At 43.6% G+C, this 24,247-nt stretch overlaps 2 protein-coding genes across 5 annotated transcripts in view; one reads left to right on the top strand and one right to left on the bottom strand.

The window, feature by feature from the left end:
• The window catches only part of KLHL13 (kelch like family member 13), a 448,657-nt gene that overhangs the window by 51,574 nt on the left and 372,836 nt on the right, over positions 1–24,247 (top strand). The window lies entirely within an intron of this gene.
• LOC146829246 (uncharacterized) lies at positions 9,439–18,866 on the bottom strand. 4 transcript variants are annotated; one of them, XR_014962211.1, is made up of 4 exons: positions 18,274–18,866; positions 11,043–18,157; positions 10,783–10,882; positions 9,439–10,512 (listed from the first exon to the last, which is right to left on the bottom strand). XR_014962211.1 is itself a non-coding variant. In XM_085607876.1 (2 exons), the coding sequence occupies exons 1-2, from the start codon at positions 18,817–18,819 to the stop codon at positions 17,507–17,509; spliced, it is 1,197 nt and encodes a 398-aa protein (XP_085464002.1). In that variant the 5' UTR covers positions 18,820–18,866; the 3' UTR covers positions 16,865–17,506. The 4 variants fall into 4 exon arrangements, 2 of the variants coding, with proteins under 2 accessions (XP_085464002.1, XP_085464003.1); XR_014962210.1 differs by having other exon boundaries at positions 11,043–17,446; XM_085607876.1 differs by lacking the exons at positions 9,439–10,512; positions 10,783–10,882 and having other exon boundaries at positions 16,865–18,157.

The raw sequence follows: 24,247 nt of genomic DNA, 5'->3' as shown, positions 1-24,247 counted from the left end.
AATTCGGAAGTACCTTTGAACTGAGGCCGGGTCCCATGGCTGCATTGAAAGGCAAACTGGCGGTTTCCAGCAGCAGGTCCACCTTTCACTAATGCCCTGCTCTTGCTTGCTTTGGGAAGAGCACATTTGTATCACTGAGCAGAGTCCCGGTCTGCCACGGGCACACTCACCCGTGCACCGGCACGCAGACCGGAAATCCGCACCCAGTATGTCATTATGCCACTGGTGTCTTACTTTTTGCTTCCAACCCAAAATCAAGACCTAGTTATACATGTCCTACTTGGTTCATTGCTACGCATTTTGTGAGGTACAATGAGTTTCTCATTTTTTATAATGGGATGAGATCCTTGTAAAGAGTCTTGCAGTCACTACTGTATGAGAAACCCGTTTACAGGTATTAAACAAAAATGGTCTTCTAGGTGCTCTTTTATTGTATTTCTCATAATTTGGATGCTGTTTTTCTTGCCGGGGTGAAGGCGCCCTCCTCCTCTCGCCGTGGGAGTATCTGCTCTGCTACAGCGCTTCGCGTGGGGCACGTTGTCTGTGTTAAGCTTCTGGATACTAAGTGTTGTTTTCAGCAGACAAGGACTCGGGAACAATTCTGGTCGAATGTGTAACAAGACTGCAACAGTAAAGCTGTTTCTTTTCCGTTTCCTGGAAAGTTTATTTTGGTTTTCCAAGTATTATTCAAGGTATAATGTGTAGTGCTTCGTCATGCAATAGCAACTGCTACAGGAGATAGTTCAGGTACCAAAGTGGTACAAGAAGTGTAAATCACGGCGCTCGTGCTGTGTAGTAAGCAAAAATAAAATGGCTTCTCAAATCCTCTAGATTTAAAATACACCGCTGTAATGTGCTGTGTACATAGCTCTGGACAATGCTGAAGTCGTTGTTTCATCTGCTCCAGTTTCTTATTAAAACATTGTTCATTTACTCAGGGTCGGATTGGGATCACAATTTGGCCCACATTCACGGGGCGTGCCCTTTCATGAAACACACAAGAAATGCAAGTGGGGGATATTGTTCTTGGGAAGGACACAGGGCCAAGGTGACAATGTCCTACAAGCTGAGCAACTGAAAAACAGCGATGCCCCTTTCTATTACAACATTATTCCCAGCCCTACAGCACAGGAGCACCTGAAAAGTAGCGAGGCCCCTTTCTATTACAAAATTATTCCCCAGCCCTCCAGCGCAGGAGTACTTGAAAAATGACGAGGCCTCTTTCTTCTAAAACGTTATTCCCCATCCCTCCATGGCAGGAGCACCTGAAAAGCAGTGAGGTCCCTTTCTCCTAAAAAAAAAAATTCCCCAGTCCTCCAGCGCAGGAGCACCTGAAAAGCAGCGAGACCCCTTCCTCCTAAAAAAAAAATGATTCCCCAGCCCTCCAGCGCAGGAGCACCTGAAAAACGGCGAGGCCCCAACTATTTGTAAATTACTCAGCCCTCCCCAGCCCTTCACTGCATCGGGTCAATGGCCTGGCAGGAGAGGGGATAAAGCAAAAACACTGCTGCTGGCCATCCATAGGAGTGGGGAGGGGGGGGGGGGGGGAGGAGGCTAAGGTGACGATGGTGCCAGTTCCCAACATCACCTGGCCCACACAGCGAGACCCATTCTTCCTCGCCCACTATGCCCTGAATGAGAAGGGCTGTGGGCGAGGTGTTAATACACTGTTTCAGGGCTGTGTGGGCCCCAGTGGGGCCGAGGTGAAAATGGCTCAATGGCTTGAGCAAAACCTGGCCCCCTGGGAGTCCGATTCTGGCACAGAATCACCCCTTCCCAGCCCACCATCCGCATGATTGCTGGGCAGAGCAGGGGATGAAGGAGAGGCCACAGCTGTTAGTAGTATAGGTTGTATACTACTCGTCACCATGTATTTTTTGACAGGTGGCCACGCCCCTTTGACCACGCCCCTTTGGTCCGTGTGTCTATATTGGACGCGTTCCAAGTCTGATTTTAATCGGGGTTTTAATCGGTCCTTATAACGTATTGATAAGATTATAGCATTTTATTGTTTTATAGGTCGTTATTTTGTGAATCATGGCTTATAAAATGATACGGCGATGAAATAAAAAAAATAAATAAAAAAAAAAAGCGTATAAAACGATAAGTTAGGATTTGTGAATCAAGGCTTATAAAATGATACGGCGATGAAATCATAAAGCGTGTAAAACAACCAGGCATGCCCGGGCATGTCTTGCTTTAGGCGTGTTTATGGGGGCTCAGTAATCGGATATATGGGGTGCAGCTACGAATTAAAATGATATTTTATACATTTCCCATCATCACATTATTGAAAAGAATAATAACGCGTTTTAGAACAAATTGCTTTTATTAAATGTAAAATGAAAGCTCGGAGAAGTTTTATTTTGGGTCAATATTTACAATTTAATTGAAACCATTTTTTACATAACAGAAAATCACATTTTATGTAATTACAGTTTCATTATATGGAATTACATATACTGACAGCATTTAGTGACAATAGAAAAAAAAAAAGAAAATCAAGCTTATAGTTGAATAATGAGGTAGAGGTAGTTATCAAATATAATATGCACCATTGCATATAAATCACAGTATCAACAGCACACATAAAATCTGCGGAAGTTACATTAAAAAAAGGAATCACAGCATATTTTTGGTACCCGGTAATAATCACAGATAGCTATAAAACATTTGTAAAGTATAGAAAACACATAGTCAAGCTTATAGTTGAATAGTGAGGTAGCGGTAGTTCTCAAATACATTATAAACCAAGACATATGAATCACAGTATCAACAGCAGACATCAAATATGCGGAAGTTACATAAATTTTTTAAAAGAGGAATCACAGCTTATCGTTGTTAACTTATAATAATCACGGATAGCGATAATACATATATAAATATAGAATTCACATATTTAAGCTTATAGTTGAATAATGAGGTAGCCGTAGTTAGCAAATACATTATGCACCTTGGCATATAAATCACAGTATCAACACTGAAAACAAAATGATGTACATAAAAATCAAGAAACCATAGCGTATTAACATCAACCAGTAATACGCAGTATGGCCACCGGGCATAAAATTATACAAAAACTATATGTTGTGATACAGATGAGGTATTTACATAAAAAAATATTTAGTTACCCAGTAAAAAGCATAGGTCTCTATTATAAGTCACGGGTGCTAAACAGACAACCATGGCAATCTCGCGAAGTGTTTTCTTTTTTTTGGCGGGAGTGCTTGGCCGTGTGTTGTTACGGGTTCGTGAGCATTGTCAGCGGTATCACGGAGGGCAAGCGTCGGTGCTCTTCGAGGGGTCAGTGAAAATGGTGATGCGGGGGGAGAAGGGATAACAAATGGTGCAACGGCGTTGTTCTTTAAATCTTCTAAGTGGATACGATGACCACCATTTCCTAGCACCGATGTCGGAATGTTCAGTTCTGCTAGGCTCTGCATGAAGGCATCCCAACCGACAGGCGCTTTATTATTTGCAAAAGAGTGTGTTTGGGTGGCGCCTCTGATCAAATCATGCAGGTTTGAACCACGTATAACATTACCTTTATAAAGAAGTTCCCCCTTATCATTCCAGAAAGCGATGTCTTTATTTTGATGAATTTTATTAAGAAGTAATTCTGCTTTCTTTTTGTGCCGGGGGTTAACGTTGTCAAGGATTTCATTAACTAGATTAAAGGCGTGTGATTCTGGCTCTCTGACCGGTGAAACGGGTGGCTCTTGACTTTCAGGCATGAATAAAGTCAGGCCCTCTTTTTCCATTTTACCATGATGGACAAAGTTCAGATACTTTTGAAGGATAGCGGTATAAAGCTTAGCTTTCTCGTGCACCGGTAAATCACTACGATGAAGAATTTCGCGCATCTCAGCGTCCAACAGATCCGTGGCTGATTTTCTAATGTCGGTATCGGCGCTTGGGGGACTCCGCATTCTGTCTAGCTGATGTTTAGGAACGAGATACATTTTTTCAATGTGAGCCATCACCGGCGGCGCAGCAGGCCCGAGAGAAGCGGGATAGCAATGCCTAGCAGCGATCCTATGAAGCCCCCAGACTGCTTGACAAGACTTTTTTTTGTTTTAATAGAGATCCTCTTATTGCTCAGTTTTTTAACAAGATTACTTTTCTTTTTAAGCACTCGGATCTGTTGAGGACTCAAAGGGACATTGCCCTTCAAGGTATTTAGGGCTATCTCCGATATCGCTGCTACTAAATCGTCAGACGCGGAGCATAGAAGAGCTTTCCTTTGTTGTGGGGATGATGAAACCAACAGTCTTAAAAGAGCTAGATTGCGCGCTATCCGGCTGGACATGGTCATGAGTGTGTTGGAGCTCTAAACTGGAGCGCTGCTTTTTATTTATCTTCTTTTTATAGCCGGGTAGGACTTTTTTAGAGTATAAGCAACAGGAAGATCCGGTGGGAAAAGCCCGGTCCTTAATCTGTAATCCTCCGGCGTGCCGGCGTTTAAATCTACAAAAAGATACCCATAGGGGCTCTGAGTGGCGTCCTCAAAGGCTTCTAGAAAGAAACTAGAGCGACCCGGGTACATCTGTCTGGCTAGAGTCGTTATTTGAAGCTTGTCTCGGGGGTTTTTGAAAAGCACCATGTACTTGGTGTTCAGAGCGATGGTTCGTGAGCTCTTACCTTGGCAGAAGACGTTTTGCACAATGTATAAAATGCTAAGATTACGATGGTGAACATACTGAGTAAAAGCTTTTTCAATTTCACCGCTGTCACAAGCAGAGGCCATTAGATCATCTACAATTAACATATTAACACTAGAGGGTGGAAATAAAATGTCATCATTTAAGGCGGCGGGGAGCCCCTCGACAAATTTGAGGTGTGGAAGCTTTAGCGCGAGTTCTTGATAGAGCCGCTGCCAACAGGAATAGGCCCACACTACGTTGGTGGGTGGCTGGGTCAGCATTTGATGCGCATTTTCCAAAAGTTTTTTTACAAAGTAACTTTTACCAGAATTGGAAGGACCTGCGAGGATGCATGAGAACGGATGTTGCAATCTAATATCCATACTTTAAACAACCTCTAATAAACTATACACACCAAAAGCGGAAAGTCCTTTTTCTCGCTAGCCCCGTGTTTACACAGAGGCTGCATAACTCTTAAAAGCCGTAGGGCAGGGTTTTATAGTCCTCTTTAAGAACGCGCTTATCATATACAACCCTCAACGTTTTGCGAAGCGGGCGTGTCTCAATATCCCAACGTTTTTTAATTCTCACAATGCAGGGGTGCTGCACTACTAAGCTTTCATCTTCTGGAACACATTCACCTCTTTCGGCGTGCTTGGCATATTGAGTGACCAGCTCTTTTAAGTTTTGAAAATTTACTTTTTCGCGGTTCTGAACATTGAGGGTGATCCCCTTCACCTTCAAGCAGATTTTACCGCCTGATAAGCGGTAACCGTAGGTTTTGGGGCCGGCTGAAACAAACTCTGTGATGTGTTCATCGGGAGGTGTTTCGCTAGTGAGTTCCCCCAGATAGTCACCCACCGGAGGGTTAACATCGCCCTTTTTGCTCACAAAAATCACAGAGTCTGTGTCGTGGTAAAGACAGCGGTCTTGAAGCAACTCCAGGAGCTTGTACAACTCCAATCTAGCATAAGCGGTGGTGAAACTGGCAATAAATATGTTAGCGTTGCATGAAGGCGGGTAATGTTCTTTGGTATACCGCCAACACACACAAGCGGTATCATCATCTATGAACTCGCAAGATGACACCTCGCAGTAGGAAGTAAAAAAGTACTGATCAAATTCATCCGGCTCTGTCACTAGAGTAGTTTCTGAGCGGTCTTCTCTCTGCCCCAGTTTTCCCCATAGAGAGTTGAGAAACAGTTTAGCAATCTGTCTTTTAGTGGGGTTCACATGGATTTTATTAGAGCGCAATCGAATACCCTCTTTCTGAAAATATTCCCTCCGGTACTTCTGTTTCTCGGCATTATCACTACACCACTGGGGGTAACCCGAAGCTTCTTGCTTGTCTCTAAGGTGCAAGTTGATGTAGTCGGTAAACAGATCACTAGAAACATTTTCAAAATGCCATATCTCATAAATGCGATCTATCACATAGCCTTTTTTCAGAGCTACATTCACTTCTACGGTGCACCAGGTGCCGGTCAGAGCACGTTCGTCATCAGAGTGATCACACCGGAAGGTCTGTCTGGCTTCTGTGCAGGAGCGGCACAGGGTAAATAATAGTTTTCCCTCGAATCTGTAAGGAAGCACCGGGAAAAAAAGTCCTCTAGGCGGACGAATTCTACATCTGATTAGACCGAAATACATTTGAGGGGCTCCAAAATCTTTATAAAGGATCTTAGGATGTCCCACAGGGTAGACTTTTGTCTTGTTAACAAAGGGGTATAAGCTGGTAAAATCATAGTAAAAAATCTTTTCATCACCAGAGGCCTTTCGATAAAGAGTAACGGCGTTGGTTCGTCCTCCGTAGAGAGAATCACGCGGTTTCAAGGGCTCGGGTAAGTCACGATCCTTGATAAAAGTCTGCAGATCTAGATTACATGTTAACTGCTCACGCCACGCGTGTTCCCAAATACTTCTGACGTTGAAGCCGCGTCTTTTTAAAAACTCCTGTTTAATAGTTGTGCGGTTAAGCAACTGACCATATGTACAACCGGTCATCTTGTTAAAATCGTTTCCGGCGTAACAAATTGGACAGCCGTGAAAAAAGCAACCATTAAATTCAAAGGCAGTAGGGACCCCGTCAATATTGGCATAACCATCTAAAAAATAGGACCCAATTTTAAGCTCCCCGCCCCTCAAAGCGTGACGGATGGTGATTTTTTCACTGTATTCCAAATACATCAACCATTGAATAGCGGGTGTTGAGAATCTCTTTTGCTGTCTGTGATAATTATCACGAGGTAGCAACGCTAATGTGTAAGGTTTTAAAAAACAAAATCTGAACATCGCCAAGCAGACTGAAGCTAAAGTGATGTACTGAAAGGGGTCGATGAAGTCAACATAGGCATACTCATTGGCCTGACCCGGGTTCACCAAGATTTGCTTGCTAGACATGGCAATGACGCCTTCTCTAAAGCGGATACACGCCTCTCTTAAAATGTTCACATCTTGTTGGCAGTAATGAGACAGCTCCTTCTGGAAATCAAACTCCCGATCTTTGTTCGATTCATACCAGGACACAAATTCTGTTTTCTCAGAGGGTGACATATAGTTTACACCGTAAAATTCTGCTGAGGGCATAGCACCAACGTATTTTTGGTTCTGCAAAGTGTTAAAGTAATGCGGGAAATACCCTTTAGACTCTTGGAAACCCATTGCCTGTGGAAGTTTACTGAGTTTCATGGGCAAAAAGTTTATAGAGTCTATAAACCTGATATTGAGTACTTTGGTTGTAACGCACATGAGCTTTCCTCCCTGAGTGATCAGTGACATTGCCACCTTTTCAAGCACTAGAGCTTTCACTACAAAATAACAGTCATATCCTTTAGAGAAATGTGCGAGAAAACTATAGTTTTGAAATCGGGGTGTAATGAATGTGTTGATAAAATCATTGACGCATGTAGGACCTGAAAACTCCCAAGTAGGCTCACCATTAATATGTCTGGCAAAAATATAATTTGGCTCGTGAATGATATTTTCCTGACGGCACTCCATATCGTAGAATATATAATCATTTGTTTTGGTCGGCGGTTTGAGTCTGCTCATAAAGCAGAGATGTGAATCAAATGAAAACACCCGGGCTTTACAGACACCGCATTCAAGGCCTTCGCATTCATGACTTTCGGGGCCGTAGAGACCGCACGAATCACACAACTTTTTGCTGAGACAGCTCACCTCCCCCGCCACGGCTAAAGCACGATGACGCTCTAAACACTCCGAAGAACGACAAAACAGTCGACACCGCGGACACCTTTGGAGATCGTTGGCAATGTCATGGCAATCGTTCGTAACGCACGCTTTGCAGAAGTCTGCGCACGAGTGATTGTATTTGTGGGTATAGGCCGAATGGCAATATTCGCAGTAATACCTAGCGCCGAGGAATTTTTTTATATCTTTCACACCGTAAAAATGGCTTTCATGTAAAAGAACAAACAGAATTTTAGATTTGTTGGCGGTACCGCTGGTGAAATAACGCCAGCCGCCTTCGTGATATAATACTTTAATCGTCACACCCAAGTAATTTTCAAATGCTTCTATGTCTTGCAAAGAGACATCCGTATCTGGGGGGATGTTTAGGGCATCGTGCATTAACTGTGCCTGCTCTGTCAACGTTCTATCCGTAGATTGACCGTGAGCCAATAACCCTGCCAAACACCCCGCCAGGCACAAATTTCCAGCTGTGTTGTTCAAATCAATCAACCATCGACGTTTCTTTTGAATGATCTTAGTAAACAATACAGAATTTAGAGCCCGTCTGGCACCGCCGCCCCTACTTTTTATCACAGTCACAACAAGTGTTAAACTTTGTGACCCCAGAATCTCTGCATTGCTATTCATCATGTCAACAATTTTGTTTAAGAAATCTGAGGCATCTAGGTCGTGATGCGGTAGCCTGCGAGTGTAAAAAGAGTTAGCCAGACCACCGCCGCTCAGGCGAATTTGTACATAATCGTTGGGGCCTATGTCTGGGGCCATTTGGTCCAGCAGCAGTTGGATAGAGTTAATAACCGCTTCTAGGGCCAGTCTAATAGAATCTATGAGATGAAGATTGACAAAACGAAATTCTTCATAAAATTCTATAGCTCTAAATTTTTTGATAACTCTTTGATATTGTCGCACGCTTTCTAAAAACACCGGCGCAGGGTTGTTACTGATGCTAGAATTATCGCAAGCGACAGCTGTTCTCTGAGGTGTTTGCTCTAACTGCGTGGGGCTCGGTGGTAAATACCCATTGTTGCTTTGAATATTACGGCGTATATTTCTCAAATGGTTTTTGGCTCTTTTTAGGTTTTTGGCTAACCGATTTCTGACTACTTTAGCGGCTAACCATTTCTCTTTACGTTTGGCGACTGTAGTTTCAGACCTTCTCGGCGACCTATGCTCTTTGGGGGTCATTATCAGTTTCCCGAGTCGAGACTCAAGGAATCAAGGTTGGCTTGGGCATCTGCTAAAATAGATGCGAGCGAAGTCTGAGTATTTTGGATCACGTCCTCTACTGCTAGTTTGACATCTGTTATGCCGCCGATATGTCCGGAAGCTTCCTGTACACGTAGAACATTAAAAACGGATGAACTGACGGGTGCAGAGTTCAAGCCTAATCCTTCTAGGGTATTTATTAGGGGAAAAATGGCGTAAATTGCCTGAAGTACAGCCGCGTCGCTGGGAAGTGAAGCTTTAACAGCAGCAGCCCCACTGCGGGGGTCAAGTGGTGTCTTTATCTCAACGTTAAGTGGTTTTTTGACACTTAGGACATCATCTATGGCGCGCGAGGAGACAGAGGTCTCGAGCTGATTTTGAGCAGTTACTAAAGCAGCTGAAAGTGATTTCTCTAAATTTTGCTGTATACGTACGATGCCAGCTTTGATGCGTTCAATGGCTTGTATCTGAGCTACTGTATCACGATTACTTAAAGCAAAAATAATAGCTTCGCAGATAGATGCTGTGTTAAGAGTGCTTCCCCTAAGGTTTGTTATTAAAGGTAAAATATCGTGGCATGCTGATGTTACTGCGGTAATGTTTAGGGGTGGTGTGGGGTTATGTCTAGGAGCTTGTAGCGCCGCTGCGGACGCCCCGTTTGCTGCAGCACTGTGGGCAATTTCAGTCTTTAAATTATGGTGAATAGCACCTGGTGCGAACCTTACTGGGGGACTGGTGATGGCGGGTCCTCCTCCTATTGTAACATCTGTGTGACACCCCCCTTGTGAGCGTGGGTTCTTGGAGCATTCGCTGTGTACAGCTGGCCCTGCTTTTGATCTGTTTTGTTGAACGGGTACATTCGCGTTTTCCCCCCAACAGTCATCATCGTCAAGCAGCGAAATTATTTCTTGTTCATCGGGGGGAATAATGGCGTTTGCTGGTTGCGCATGCAAGTTCTTTGATGGTTGAGAGTGAGACTTGGGGGTAGGAGTAGGTGGGGGGTGCACTAATACCGGAGTATCGCTGCAAGGGTGCGTTGTGACACCTAGAATCTGTTCTGAATTTCGGCTGGGGAGAACGCAACCAGGGGTAGGCGTGTTTGAATTCGAAACCTGGAAGGTCTGTAGAGTAGCAGAATTGTTATCATTAGCATTCGCTTTCCTATTGCGCTTTTGATCACCCTTTTCTTTACAGCCAGAGTGTCTCTTTCTCAAACCGCCACCATTTACAGACACCGGTGGAAACTCATGCAATGCAGGCCCCCCAACAGTACTCCCCCCAAAACCACCCTGCAATGTTTGTGGTGGCCCTCGCCGCCTCGCTTCTTTACGCTTCTGACCTTTGCTTTTCAGATCGTCAGGCGGCAACCTTGAACTCCTTTGTACAACCGGTTGTTGTGTATTTGATTGCTGCACGTGTTGGATGGAGATTGCATCATCAGTTTTATCTAAGTAAGAGCAAAAAACACAATTTTAATTCAAGCAATGAACAGTCGGAAGAGTCCTCAATAGTCATCAGTGCTACAACTAGACTGAGAGTGGCAGCGCAAGCACACACACACACACACACACACACACACACACACACACACACACACACACACAAGCACACACACACACACACACACACACACACACACACACACGCACAAGCACGCGCACATCAGCATGGTCTATGGTAGAACATACTACCAGTAGAAAAGAGAATTAATTCTTACCAGCATGCGCGCTGAAGCCGCAAATTTGACTGGCTGCGATAGGATTAGGGCCTTCAAGCGCAGTGTCGAATAAAAGTGCGTCTGCCGCCTCGGCCACTTCCTGCGAAGACAAAAATGCAAACAGCTGTAACACATTTCCTATATCGGTTTAAATTAAATTACTTGAAAGCACCGCTATACGTATTTACAAGCTCATGCAAACAAAAGTACACACACACACACACACACACACACACACGACCGCAGAAATAGACCCAGACCTTAGTTGTCAAATTAGCTGCTTTTCAAGCCGCAGCTCAACCCCGGCTCGCTGGCCCCAGGCTATATAGTGACATTATTTAAGACCTCGGGCGTTATTAAATCATGATCTGTAAAGCAAGGAGGCGGACTAGTCCTTGACTTAAAAACACGGATCAATGAGCAGATAGTCTTTGAGGTAAGAGCATGTGCAAAATCTAAACACACCGAGAGTCATGTCATATTTCCTATTGCTTAAAATGCCAGCTGCTGTAACAGTACTAAAAGTCTTTTGACGACGACGTGAAAAACTGAATTAGAACCACATGCTAGAGCATTTCAGACGGGGTCCGGCAAAACAAAAAAAAAAAAAAACGCAAACACACACACACACACACACACACTTTTTGTTTTTTTATGCATCTTTCACGGTTCCTGACTAGCAGTTACAGTTAATTCAAAACACCCCGAGTTTCACCTAATTTTATCTATTGCTTAAAACCTTTTGACAGAGGAGCGAAAGACTTAATTAGAACCACATGTTAGAACATTGCCCGGGACTTCGGTCTAATTCGTCTTAGTGTGACAGTCTGAGCCGGAAAAAAAGCTTACATCCCTGATAAAAAAGCATTTAACCTTTGAGAGATGACGCTAATAGAAGCGCAACTTCAAAAAGAGCTAGAGGATTATATAAAAAACATAAAACAATCTTCTTACCAACAATTCTTGGTCCTCAGACATGTTCATAAATGGAAACGGTGCTCAGTCATCAGGTGGTGAAATCTTTCAGGGGCTTCAGCTTTTCAAGCGCCCGATGTGGTGGGAGAATGAAGGTGTCACCAGCGCCGTTGGTTGGAGCGTCGTAGCTTTCCTGAGAGCTCCAGCCTGAATGTTCTTGCAGACCTCACGTTTTTATACCCAAAACCCGACAGTTTCCCGCCACAACTCACAATACCACGTATGTCTTCGTGTGTCGAGAATTAAACGGTATAATCCACTAAGCATTTCAGGTTGAATATAAACAGCTGTGCATTAACGTGGCAGCAAGGTGCTGAAAAAAGTCAGACCGCCACGTAAAGTTAGGCCCCCCTTATTTTATCCATATTTTTTGCAAACCTCGACAGCACACTAGGCACCATATGCGGACAATAGCCTGTCTAAGCATTTCAGGATGAATATAAACAGCGGTGCATTAACGTGGCAGCTAGGTGCTGAAAAAAGTCAGACCGACACGTAAAGTTAGGCCCCCCTTTTTTTATTCATATTTTTTGCAAACCTCGACAGCACACCAGGCACCATATGTGGACAATAGCCTGTCTAAGCATTTCAGGATGAATATAAACCACGGTGCATTAACGTGGCATCTAGGTGCTGAAAAAAGTCAGACCGACACGTAAAGTTAAGGGCTTTTTTCATGCAATTTATTTAGATACATTTTATATCACAGAGTAAAAATGTTCGGTACAAATATGATTTTAAAAGTCCAATGAGAGCGTAAAATAGACCTTGTGGATGTCTGCTAGTTATCATAAACACTGTAAACATGTATATTATCAGTGAATGAAATACAATTTTGCATCGGTCTGTTATTTACACGGCCTCTTTTCAATCTGCGTAATTGCCTCAACACAAACCTTGTTACTAGAGCATCATTTGCCTTCAAATCAGCTGAATACATTTTTAAAATGCTTTCAAAGTCTACACCACGGCATCTATGAAATAAATAAAACAAACAATGTGCCCCGCAGGTAAATGATACATCATCCTGAATCTGGTTTTCATGAAATGTTATTAGGCCTGAAGTGTTTCTTTTTAAAAATTGCCATATGGTATTGGGGTACAGATAACTGTTTGGTGGCACGCCATAGGAGTCAAAAAACTCAGAGTCCTTTTCTGTTAGAAATATTGCTAACCAGTGTCGACCCCTTTGATCTTTACCGTCTGTATTGACTATTAAATGAAGCGGTCGCTGGCGATTACCCAGATACATTGGTAGAGTGTCAGCTGCGAATACACCTAAAAATGAATGTTTTGCCGTCTCGTCTTTGGCGAGAAAACGTTCCAGTTGCCACGTATTCATCACATATAGTCGATTAGCACCTCTCGCCTATGGTTAATCTGTATAACATTCTGAAAGACAGCGTAAATCAGAAGGTTTATAGTAGACGGTAGAGCGGCGCTAAAACGGAGCTCCAGACGTACATTGCCTGATTTTTGTATCGAAAAATGGCCGCCACCCACGTCGTTGTCAGGGCATAGATCGAAAGCCGGCATAGAATAGCCTTTCGAATACTCTACACGATCCACAAAGAAGGGTCGGTCTGATGCGTACTTCCCAGCAACTTGCAGCACACCCAAATATTCTCTAGCCACACCCCCAGTTCCAAATGACGGCGTGTATGGTTTTGCCGGTATAGCTTGGCCGTCTACGGAGAGGCTGCTGTGAGATATATTATAATGCTTGAAATTAAAGGGGTTTCTGCCATATTCACCGCTAAATGCTGCGTTATCGACCAGCGCTACTATTACAGTTCTTGGCAAAAATCCGAAAAAAATATTCTCAGTATTCGATAGTAGCGCACCGGCTGGGATGCTGAACACTTTGAGCTCCACTCTTTCGATGGGGTACTTGGCATTACTGGTTAACAGAGTCTCGGCGTGAGCTAAACGCACCACCGGGCTCACTTTGACACGTTTCACAAATAGTGACGCCGCTAAGATATGCACTTTGTAATTTTCTGCGTCGCCGCTCATTAAGCAAAAAGTGTCTTTATTTCGAATCAGTTTAATCTTCACATCTAGACCGTTAAGCATTAATTTGTCTTGGAAAAATAAATCGCAGTGTAATTGCCCAATCAGTTCCACTTTACGACTTCGGGCTGTAAAGCTAGCTCTGCTCTTAAATCCCGCGTTAGCACCGTTTAAAGTCGTGTCCTCGTGCTCTCCAGCGGTGTCTCTGTAGAAGAGACCTGCAGAAAGTTGGCGTTTTAAAGTGGGGTCCCCATAATTAAGTACCGTTTCGAGATAAGCCCTGTATGGATACGTGTTGTTTGACTGGCTGATGAGCCGGTCGCCGAGGCTCACATCCAGTTGGTTAAAAAGTGAGGCTATGGGGTATGGAGAAAACGCCACTCGGGCTGCGGCGTCCAAATCGGATCCGTCTGCGTTAGTAATTTTGCACGACAGATAAATCAGGGTAGCTGAAAGGTCCAGGTAGTCATCCGACCGAGCTATGAAGAACTCTAAGGGGGCTGTGTCTGACAGGGCTGAAAGTGGCGGTACTTCGACATATAGAGAACTTTCAATGCTGGTTTGCGTTGGTGGTACTTGGAATAGGTCCAACTCTGACTTTGTGCATTCCTGGGAACCGCAAGGGACGGAGGCCATGGTCCGATTTAAAATATGTTGCCCTTAGAGACTCGTTTTTTTCCGTGTCTTCTCCGGGTCTTAAGCGAACTCTTTTGAGCCGGTCGCCGGCGCTTCACAACGCTTTGAAGGAACGCGGGCGGCCCCCTTAGTGATACACCCCTTTTTCTCTTCCTTCCTCTTTCGAGATAGATTAAACCTGAGCCTTCTTGACCCGTTTTGGTAAACTTTTTCATCACCGCCCCCGAAACGTGCCCTGCGACGTCTCGGGCAATATTTGCTGCAGCGGTTTTCACGTGCGGTTTTACCAACTGGAACCCTCTTCTTAAAAGCGGTACTGCTTTTCTGAAAAGGCTTCTGAATATACCGCCAACACCCGCCCCGTACATAATAGGTGCCCCGTGGAACCCCGGGAGGCCTGAGCCGGCTTGTGCTCTATAGTAATCCCTATAGAGCGACGCGTCGCCGTAATTTTCAGGTAAAATCATTATTCTAGTACACTTCACCACGTCGCGGCCTGAAATGAAGCTTCGCTATGACTTTACCCACTTTAAATCTTATATTAGTGTTCAAATCGTCCTTCAGTTCCAAAGTTATTGTGTGAAAATGTTTTTTGCTGATCGGTACATAATCTCTTTTGGTGTAAATGATGTTTATCATGCTATTATTCTTGCCTGTGATTTCCACGCACCGGAGGAGAGGCACGTAGCTATCCCCCACTCTCTGATGCTCTATCACGTCGCAGTATACAAACATCATATAAAATCCGCCGTGTACATCCGTGTAGGCTTTCCCCGCTGATGAAGAGTGGTGAACGTTAGGCGTCAGCCCCAACACTCTCCCCAGTTTTTCACGCACCAAAATACCATAGTCTTGAGCATTCCTCAACTGCACTTTTCGAAGTCGTGGTTCATACGTTAATCTAAGGTCAACAAGTTCCGATATGTTACCAATGGATTTATTCATTACTTCTACAATGTCTCGTATGTTGTCATAGTGCCCCGGCGGGAAAGAAAGTTCGTGGGCGCTTTCCTTCTTGCGTACCACCGTAAATCTAACATCCTCTGTTTCAAAAGTGTCCCACGTGTGCGGGTACTGAATTTCTGTTAGGGCCACCTCCCAATCTCCTTGTAGATGAATAGGTTTTGCTAGTTTCACCGTAAAATTTGAAATTTTGTTATTAGGGAAAGTGTCCAAAGACGCGTTACTCGGGAGCGTCAGATAAAAAGGTCCGACCTCCATGGCGCTTCCGCGGTACCTAAATGCCTATATCCGCTGTTGTAGACTTTGTATATCCTTTAATTCACTCTCAGAGACCCAACTATTAAATTTATCAGGCCATCCCCGCCATTTAACTAGGCACTGTCTTTGTGCCCCGTGCCCCTTCTTTGCCAAAACGTTCTCAATACGGTACACACGATCTTGATCCTGTTTTATTTTTTGCAGCTCTTCTTTGTAAAAACACCCTTCGACCTCCTCCCCAGCATAGTCTTTTAAGTTAAAAACTGTAACGCCTGAATGCTTGGAAATCTTGTCTATCACAAAGATCTCATCTGTAAAAGTCTGCTCATACCCCTTTTGAAATACCCCCTTGCATCTAGATACCCTAACATGATCACCTTTTTTGAGAGTGTTTTTTGAAACAGGGTTGTTGGTGAACACGGACCCGTACACAGTTCTCCAAATTTTCAACTCATTTTGCGGGGATACTTCTACAGGGGACGTCTTAATGGTTCTATGATAGCTATGATTGTAACTTTCAATAAAATCTTGTAAACGATCTATATAACGAAATGTGTTGTACGCTGTAAAATACCGCCAAATTCGTGCCTTGAGAGTTCTGTTGAATCTTTCTACAATCGCCGCCTTCACTTCGTTGTTTGTAACAAAATGTTTTACACCATACTTGTTCAGCAGAGCTTTTAGCGTCTTGTTTTCAAACTCTTTTCCTCTATCTGTTTGTAACTTTTTAGGAATTCTCCCGCTGCTGAAAATGTAATCAAAGGCTTTTGTGACCGAGCTCCCCGATTTTTCCTTCAGGCCAACGGCGAATGCATACTTTGACAGTACGTCTATCACCGTTAATATAAATTTTACACCATCATTAACCGCGGCATGTTCACGGACGTCTAGAAGGTCCGCCTGCCATTGATGATTTAAGCCGCTGACTATCACACGCCGTCTTTGAAAGCGCTTTCTCGACCCCTTATGTAGCGTGTAGGCATCTTCGCCCGATAACCAGTCGCGTACCTGTGTTCTTTTAACACCGTCGTTGTGGATTTTGCTCTCCTTGTACAAGGCTTCTACACCGCCAAAACTACCAACTTTCGAGGGGTTGTAATAAACTCTTTTGAAAAGCTTCTGCATCGTAGCGCTTCTTGAACTAAAATACCGCAACCCCTACTCCCGCCCCCCTATTCTATTAATTCACTTTTGTTTTATTATTTTTCTTTATCAAATAATCAGAACTAGAAGCCGGTTTATTTTACAATAGTAGATTATTTAATAACACACGAATTAAACAGTGTATGATTTAAACTGGTAATATAGGAATGTACAGCGCTATAAACGATAATAACGATAAAAACATAGATATTTAACACAATGCTCTCAAAAACTCGTGACGTAGAATCAATATTTGGATTTTGCTAGCTATGAACGGTACCAGTCTTCTTACATCCTCCCCACGCCCCTTCAAGAAGGCTCGACAAAACAAATCAGATATTGTATTCATGAAATTGAAAAACTGTTTCTTATTCAGAGTAGTTCCTAGGGTGCAAAATGTCCGCCTGATATAATTGTCGATGCAATCTTCGAGCACGTCGTCAGCGCCCAAGAAGATTTTGCTCTTTTCAACGTCGTAAAAGCCTCTAGGTTTCTGACCCAGTTCTTTTTCAAGCTCTTCGATGATTTCACATCGCTTGTTACGACATAGCGCGGTCGGGCGAAACACTGGTTTGGGGTACGCCATCTTTGCTCTGATCAGAAAATAAAAAGCGTCTTCCAGGCATCTAACGCTCGGTCGCACGCCGATCTCAACCATGTGTCGAAACACACTTTCCTGCAACGGAAAAACACACATACATAATAGTAGCAATCGCGAAGATCATCATGTTTTCATTTACTCTACATTAAGAAATGTCATGTTCCTCGGTTTTAAACTCCTGTAAAGATACTTGATCTTAAAATATCTACGGTAATTCTTCCTTCTCAAATGCTGTTTCATTATCAAGCGTATGTCTTCATCACCCGCTTCATACATACTTTTCACATGCTCTGATGGGGACTGTACTCTCTTAATATACTTTAAAACATTCGCAATCATCTTACTACAATCTTCGGGTACTGACATTTCTTTCAAGCCATAGACCGCCCCCAACGTCGCCATAATCTTATAGGGGTCCAGCTTGTAACATAGTTTCCGTATCAAACTGTCTTCATATTCATCACCCGTCGTGAGACAGTCGTGATGCAACTGACTCGGGTCGTCAATTTTACAACCTTCGCATTCGTCGTACCACCCCGCCTTTAAGCACAATTTTATGATCGCGGCTATCGCTGTCAAAAGTCCGCGATATCGATCCGTGCTCCAACTTTCACCACGACAAAATTGTACAATTGCGTCTAAGCGCTTACAGCTGCAGTTTTTATGCGTTACGGCAAGTTTTTTCTGTCTTGAGCAGCAGAGACATGAAAAACGTAGCGATGGCTGTGTGACTTCCATAGTCGTGCTAGCGGTTTTGTCGCCTGGGGCTCCTCCTCCTCTCTTTTGCTGATAAAAAGAAAAAAGGGGTTTTTCGACCTCAGCCTTCCTCACAACTACACGCCTCATCATCACACTCTTAAACACCCCAGAGGATTTGCCGAAAAATTGCGGTTCGTACTTACTTTTCGTTTTCCAACTTCGCACTTTTCTGTTTCGTTTACAGATTCTTCTCCGGAATCCATCTCTGTACAGTCGCTGGAGTCCTCGGGTTCAGGCTCTTGCAGGTCAATACCCTCGTCATCTTCACTTGGTTCCGCTCTTCCACCGCCGTCTGTAGCATCGGAGGTATTGCTCGCCATTTTAGCAACGCCACCAACCGCCTCTTCGCAGGCTCCGGTCTCGGGCTTTATATTCGGCATAGCCGATGCCTCGACGTCTGTCTCGGGCTTTTTATTCAGCATCGCCGACGACATCTCCGACGTAGTACCCGCAGGCGTTGTTGGCGCGCAATTTTCCTTATCACTATCGTCGAGTTCTGCAGCGTCGTCTGCAGCATTTGCCGCTTCCTTCAGCATCGCTGTTATAGTTTCTCCAAGGGGTCCCGCTTCCACGCTAGAGCAAGACATTCTCAAAGTTGTCTTAAAGCTCGAGCTTTTCTTTGTCGGCAAAAAGCGGGGGTTTCTTAACACACGGTCCTCGGAATGCTGGCTTATATCCTCTGTGAACATACTAGACACGCCCCGCGGTATGTTTGTAGACTCGTATTTCACACTACCCCCACTTCTTAGCAACCCTCCTGCATGCGTGGTCGTTTTATACGCTTTATGATTTCATCGCCGTATCATTTTATAAGCCTTGATTCACAAATCCTAACTTATCGTTTTATACGCTTTTTTTTTTTATTTATTTTTTTTATTTCATCGCCGTATCATTTTATAAGCCATGATTCACAAAATAACGACCTATAAAACAATAAAATGCTATAATCTTATCAATACGTTATAAGGACCGATTAAAAACCCGATTAAAATCAGACTTGGAACGCGTCCAATATAGACACACGGACCAAAGGGGCGTGGTCAAAGGGGCGTGGCCACCTGTCAAAAAATACATGGTGACGAGTAGTATACAACCTATACTACTGCTGTTCATCCCTGAACGGCGAGGCTGTTTTCCTCTCCCTGTCAGTGCTCTCTGTGGAACGGGAAAGGGGAAAACAAAACCGGCCCTCAGAGTGCACTGAGACACCGGCCCTTCGGCCCATGCACGAGAGCCTGCATTACCAATCCATCCCTGCATTTACTTGTACTTGAAGAAAGCCGCATTTGTATTTAGAAATTCGTAGTTCCTTAATCCTGGTTTGTTGAAAAAAAAAAAGTGATGCACGCAGCTTATTTATTCAAAGCCAAGGTATTTTTGTAAGCTCTTAAAATATATATTTTTTCTTTTTAATCTCCATTACCGAGGAAGCCCACTTTAAATCCAGTTGAACTACTGACCTAACAATAGTTCCTTAATTTTTTGGGGTCTAGCTTGACAGTGCAGCTGTCTGTAGAAGGTATTGTTACCGATTGTATAACACATGTGTGCTTTGCTCAGTACATGAGTATTACTGTCTCCCCTCATGCTGTTTGCTATTTGATATATCATTCCACATATCAGTTATTCCATGGGAGTACATTAGGCCCTAATTTCATCTGAAAACACACACACTTGTGCTGTTTTTCACATTCAGTTCTTAATCTCCTATATGCATTTTTTCTCCACAGAAAGCAATCCCTTTTCCCAACATTGGTAAAGCCAGCAGGTTGGGTTTTAATGTGATACACTCAATTTTTGCATCCCCACACATGTAGCTGACATTATTAGTTTTTTTTAAAAGATTTGTTAATTGAGTTAACAATGCAAGTGAGTCACAATTCTGTTGGTTGCACATGTTTCAGTACATTTACATCATGTATAAAGATATTATAAAGCAGTTGTAAAATCAATCAATTGCCCTCCTGTCACTTCCCAATTTTTTTTCCTGCAGTTCCATCTCCTTAGTCGGCGAGGTACACAATTCACCCAATGCTCTCTGCTGGTGTCTTGTGGTCTTTTCCCATAGGGTGTAAACGTAGGGGCATTCCCATTTAGTGTGGTAATAGGTGGCCTCCTGATAAGAGTGGCGGAGACGCAACATATCTCGCCTACACCCTATTTTCGCTAATGTGACCCCTGTAAGATAAGTTCTATGTAATATTTTTAATTGGATGAGTCGGAGCCTATGGGGAATGGCTGCTTCTCTCGGAGACATCATTGCAGTTTCGCCAGTCATCATCTTCAATGTGCCCTACGTCTGCCTGCCATTGTTCACGAAGAGCATGAAACGGATCAGGTAAGTTATTGCATAGTTTCCTATAGGTTAATGATGCTGCTTTCTCTAGTATTGGTTCCGATAGCAGTCTGTCCTCTAGAGGGGATGACTCCGGTATATTTGCCAAATCAGCGAGTTATGTTCTAAGAGTGCGTCAAACCTGCAGGTAACGAAAGACCTCCCTGGAGGCCAATTCGCATTTTGCCTCCAGCTCCGCAAATGTTAATATTTTCCCATTTTTCACCAAGTGGCCTATGGTGGAGATACCAATAGTGTCCAATTGATCAAACCCAGGCTGGTTACAGAGCAATCCTAGTTTTTGGGTGGACCATAGTGGTGTGGCTTGAGTCAGTACTCCAGGCCATCCAAGACGTCCGTTTGCTATACGCCAGATCTCCACCGTATGGGCTGTCGGGCCCATATATTGGCCTTTCCGGACTTGTGAGTAAAGGGCTCCTAAGTAGCCCTCCCAGCCCATTTGATATTTATCCAACAAATATGCTGGGTCTAAAGGGGAGCGTGGTTCACGACTACCGGCTGTGAAGGCCAATAGTTGAGACGCAGATCCGGGAGTGCTATACCCCCATCATATCAACCCTTTGTCAATTTATGAAGTGCTATACGGGCCGCCCCTCCATCCCATAGTAGGGTTCTGACCTCACTTTCTATATTTTTAAAATCGGAATCGGGAACCCTACAGGGGCAATTTTACAGGATGTATAAGAAACAGGGGAGAGTGAGCATATTAAAGAGGGCAGCCCTGCCCAGTAGGGAAAGGGGCAGTGACCTCCAGTGTTTAACATCAGTACGCAGTCTCTCCAGAGGGAGGCTAGGTTTTTATCATAGAAGGTCTGGGGATCTGGAGTTATATAAACGGCGAGGTAGCGGAATCCTTCAGTAGCCACCTCCACTTCACAACCCCTGGGGAGTTTCGGAATCGACCCCTAAATCGCAAAAATCACTGATTTAGGCCAGTTAATCGAGTAACAGGAATATTTACTGAAATTTGTAAAGATATTTAAGATTCTGTGTATCGACTTATAGGGGCACGCCAGATATAGTAGGATATCATTGGCGTATAGAGATATCCGATCTTCATGCTCCTCGGTCCATTTCAGTCCCATAATCAGTGGGTCTTCCCGTACCCAGGAGACCAGAAGCTCTAGTATAAGTGAGAAGATCAGGGGAGACAGGGGGCAACCCTGTCTTGTACTCTTTTTTTTTAAGAGAAAATGTTCTGGACATTCGGTTGTTGACCCTGACCTGACCCCTAAGATCCGTGTTTAGCATGTCTAATCTAATTCATGAATTTCGGTCAAATCCTAGGAGCCGAAGCACTTAAAAGAAAAATAGACATTCTATAGAGTCAAACTCCATTGTGGCGTCTAGCGACAATATCACTGCATCATCTTCTATTACTTGTTTGAGGCCTAATACATTGTGAAGATGTCGGATATTTAATGCAGTATTTCCGCCCGGTACAAAGCCCGATTGATCCGCATGAACCAATGAGGGATCCTCGAGATCAGGTGTGTCACCAGGAGTTTGGCCAGGACTTTCACTTCTATGTTAAATAAAGAGATCGGCCTATAAGATCCGCAGCTATCAGCGGGTTTCCCCGGGCTTTCGTATAACCGCAATTGAAGCCAACCTTTGGTCTTCCGGCAAGACTCCTTTTTCTGGCTTTCGTTGTACATTGCTCTTAGTTGGGGTGCTACAAAGTGAAGCTGTCGCTTTTAGGAATTCGATAGGGATCCCATTGGGCCCCATTGCCTTCCCCGATTGAACACTGTTAAATTGCCTGACGTAACTGACATTTTTAAATGCCTGTGTTTACATGTGGTGGCACATTAAATCCAAAACTATTGGCTTTGCCAATGCTTGCTAAGTAAAATTGACTGAGCAAAGAGTGGCTGCAAGATATTGAGGCGAGATGAAAGGGTGGGCGGAAATGTTTTTCTGCAACTCAGTCTTATTACTGTATCACTGCTTCACCCTCCCTTTTACAGTGTTTTTAGTGTTGATTGTGGTTCGACTTAAAAAGCAATAAGGTTTAAACAATAAATCCGTTTATCCTTTCTTTGTTGCTGGAGTCCTGTTTCATTTTGCATCAACAAGATGGGGAGAGAGTGTGGTTTAAAGGCTAGGGCGGCCAACTTTGAAGCTGGGGAACTAGATTCGAGTCTGGCAGGAGGCTCAAACATCATATGGGCAAATCACGTAATCTCCCTGTGCCTAAACATTAATGTGTCCATCTGTAATGCAACTGGTGCTCATGTAAAGTGCTCTGATACCGCCGGGTCAAGTTCACGCTATATAAAACTGCAAAAAAAAGAAAAAGCATTTCTAAAGCCAATAGCTCTGGTTTTCACTTTAAGTTATAAGCAAGACATCTTGACTTTAATAATGCTTATTTTTATGGAAGTTTCCCGAGCTTAGCTGCTCCCACATCCCAACAGCTTAAGAAAGGATTGCAAGCCATGTTTCAATTGGCCTGATTTTGTGATTACAAGCTCCACTTGGGATTACATTGGTCTCTGTGTCTCCGGATGGGATGCAAGCTTTTGAGACATCAACCTTATAAACCCAGGGTTAGTGGCTGTGCTAAAGGAGCAATCACCAGTCATTAGCCACAAATAAATGAATGGTTGAAACTTTGTAGCCTCAAAGCTAACATTTAGAATCTGCAATAAGGTAGATGTCTCTTCGAAATGAAAGTCCTCTTAATTTTCCACTGCAATCTATTTGATACAATGTATATTTTATGAGGGTCGCAGAAGAAGCATGAATCAAAGAATATTAACAAAGTATAAGTTGCTCCATCCAGTCCAATGAACAAGTTATGACTTGAACAGATGACCATAGAAAGAGGTAATTTTACTGAGACCTATAGCAAGGCAACTTTTTTTAAGGGCTCACCCTTAGATCACTTTTAGCTGTCTGTTATTGAAAAACTATTGTGGAAAATGCCAGTAGTTACAATGGGCTTTGGGTCTGCCTATTGCTTACCATTGGTTGGTTTTCTTGTCAATGTCATTTGCTTGTATCTTATTTAACGACTTTCCTTCCTCTTCTTGTTTTTTGCCCCTCATCTGGAGCATAACTTCTCTACCATTCTTTTGATTAGATGACTTGTATACGTCTGCTGCTCCACTTCTGGGAGCTTGTTGTTTCCTTTTGCTCCCAGCACTCCATTGGTGTGCATGTGTCTTCTTGCTCTGTCCTATGTGTGCTGGTTCCCATTTATTATCCCAGCCCTGTTCTCACCCTGGTGCTCACCATTTGCATTTCCTCCCGATCCTGCCTGATTTTTTTAATTTAAAAAAAATGTTATTTAATTGCCTATCCACACAGCTCCTCGATTGCTCCCATTCCCACTGCTGCCCCTGCTTCTTGACATTTATAGCTCCACTGTATTAAGTTTATCGGAACGCTGGTTATTTTCAAAACATTTCTGTTATTCCAGCCAGGAAGTGATACATTAAAGTCAAAACACTGTGTCCCTCGTTCTGCTGCAATTGCCGTGCCTCGCCGCTGGTAAAGTTTTTATAACCCATAACCTCTTATTGTAGTAATGATCGACATCATATCGACGTGTGTGAAATTATCCTCAGCAGCAGTGGTTCAAGCGATCAGCAGTTATCATGTTATCCAAAATTGTCACTAAAGTCATGCTGAACTATTGCGAACGGGTGTATCGTTCGTGCGAGTGGCAGCACGTATTGTATTCCAAACAAACACCTCTTCATTCTGATACGTGCTGCCACTTGCAGGAAGGATATATACATATATACATTTTT

This window comes from Triturus cristatus, chromosome 5_2 (assembly GCF_964204655.1).
Source record: "Triturus cristatus chromosome 5_2, aTriCri1.1, whole genome shotgun sequence".
Lineage (NCBI taxonomy): Eukaryota > Metazoa > Chordata > Amphibia > Caudata > Salamandridae > Triturus > Triturus cristatus.
This window is presented reverse-complemented; position numbering and strand designations above follow the sequence as displayed.

Bases quoted from the DNA above. Each gene is read 5' to 3' on its own strand.
- LOC146829246 (XM_085607876.1), bottom strand. From the start codon at position 18,819: ATGTTCACAGAGGATATAAGCCAGCATTCCGAGGACCGTGTGTTAAGA. The intron at 18,158-18,273 runs GTAAGTACGAAC...TCTTTTTATCAG, and splicing joins GCGAAGTTGGAAAACGAAAA to CAAAAGAGAGGAGGAGGAGC.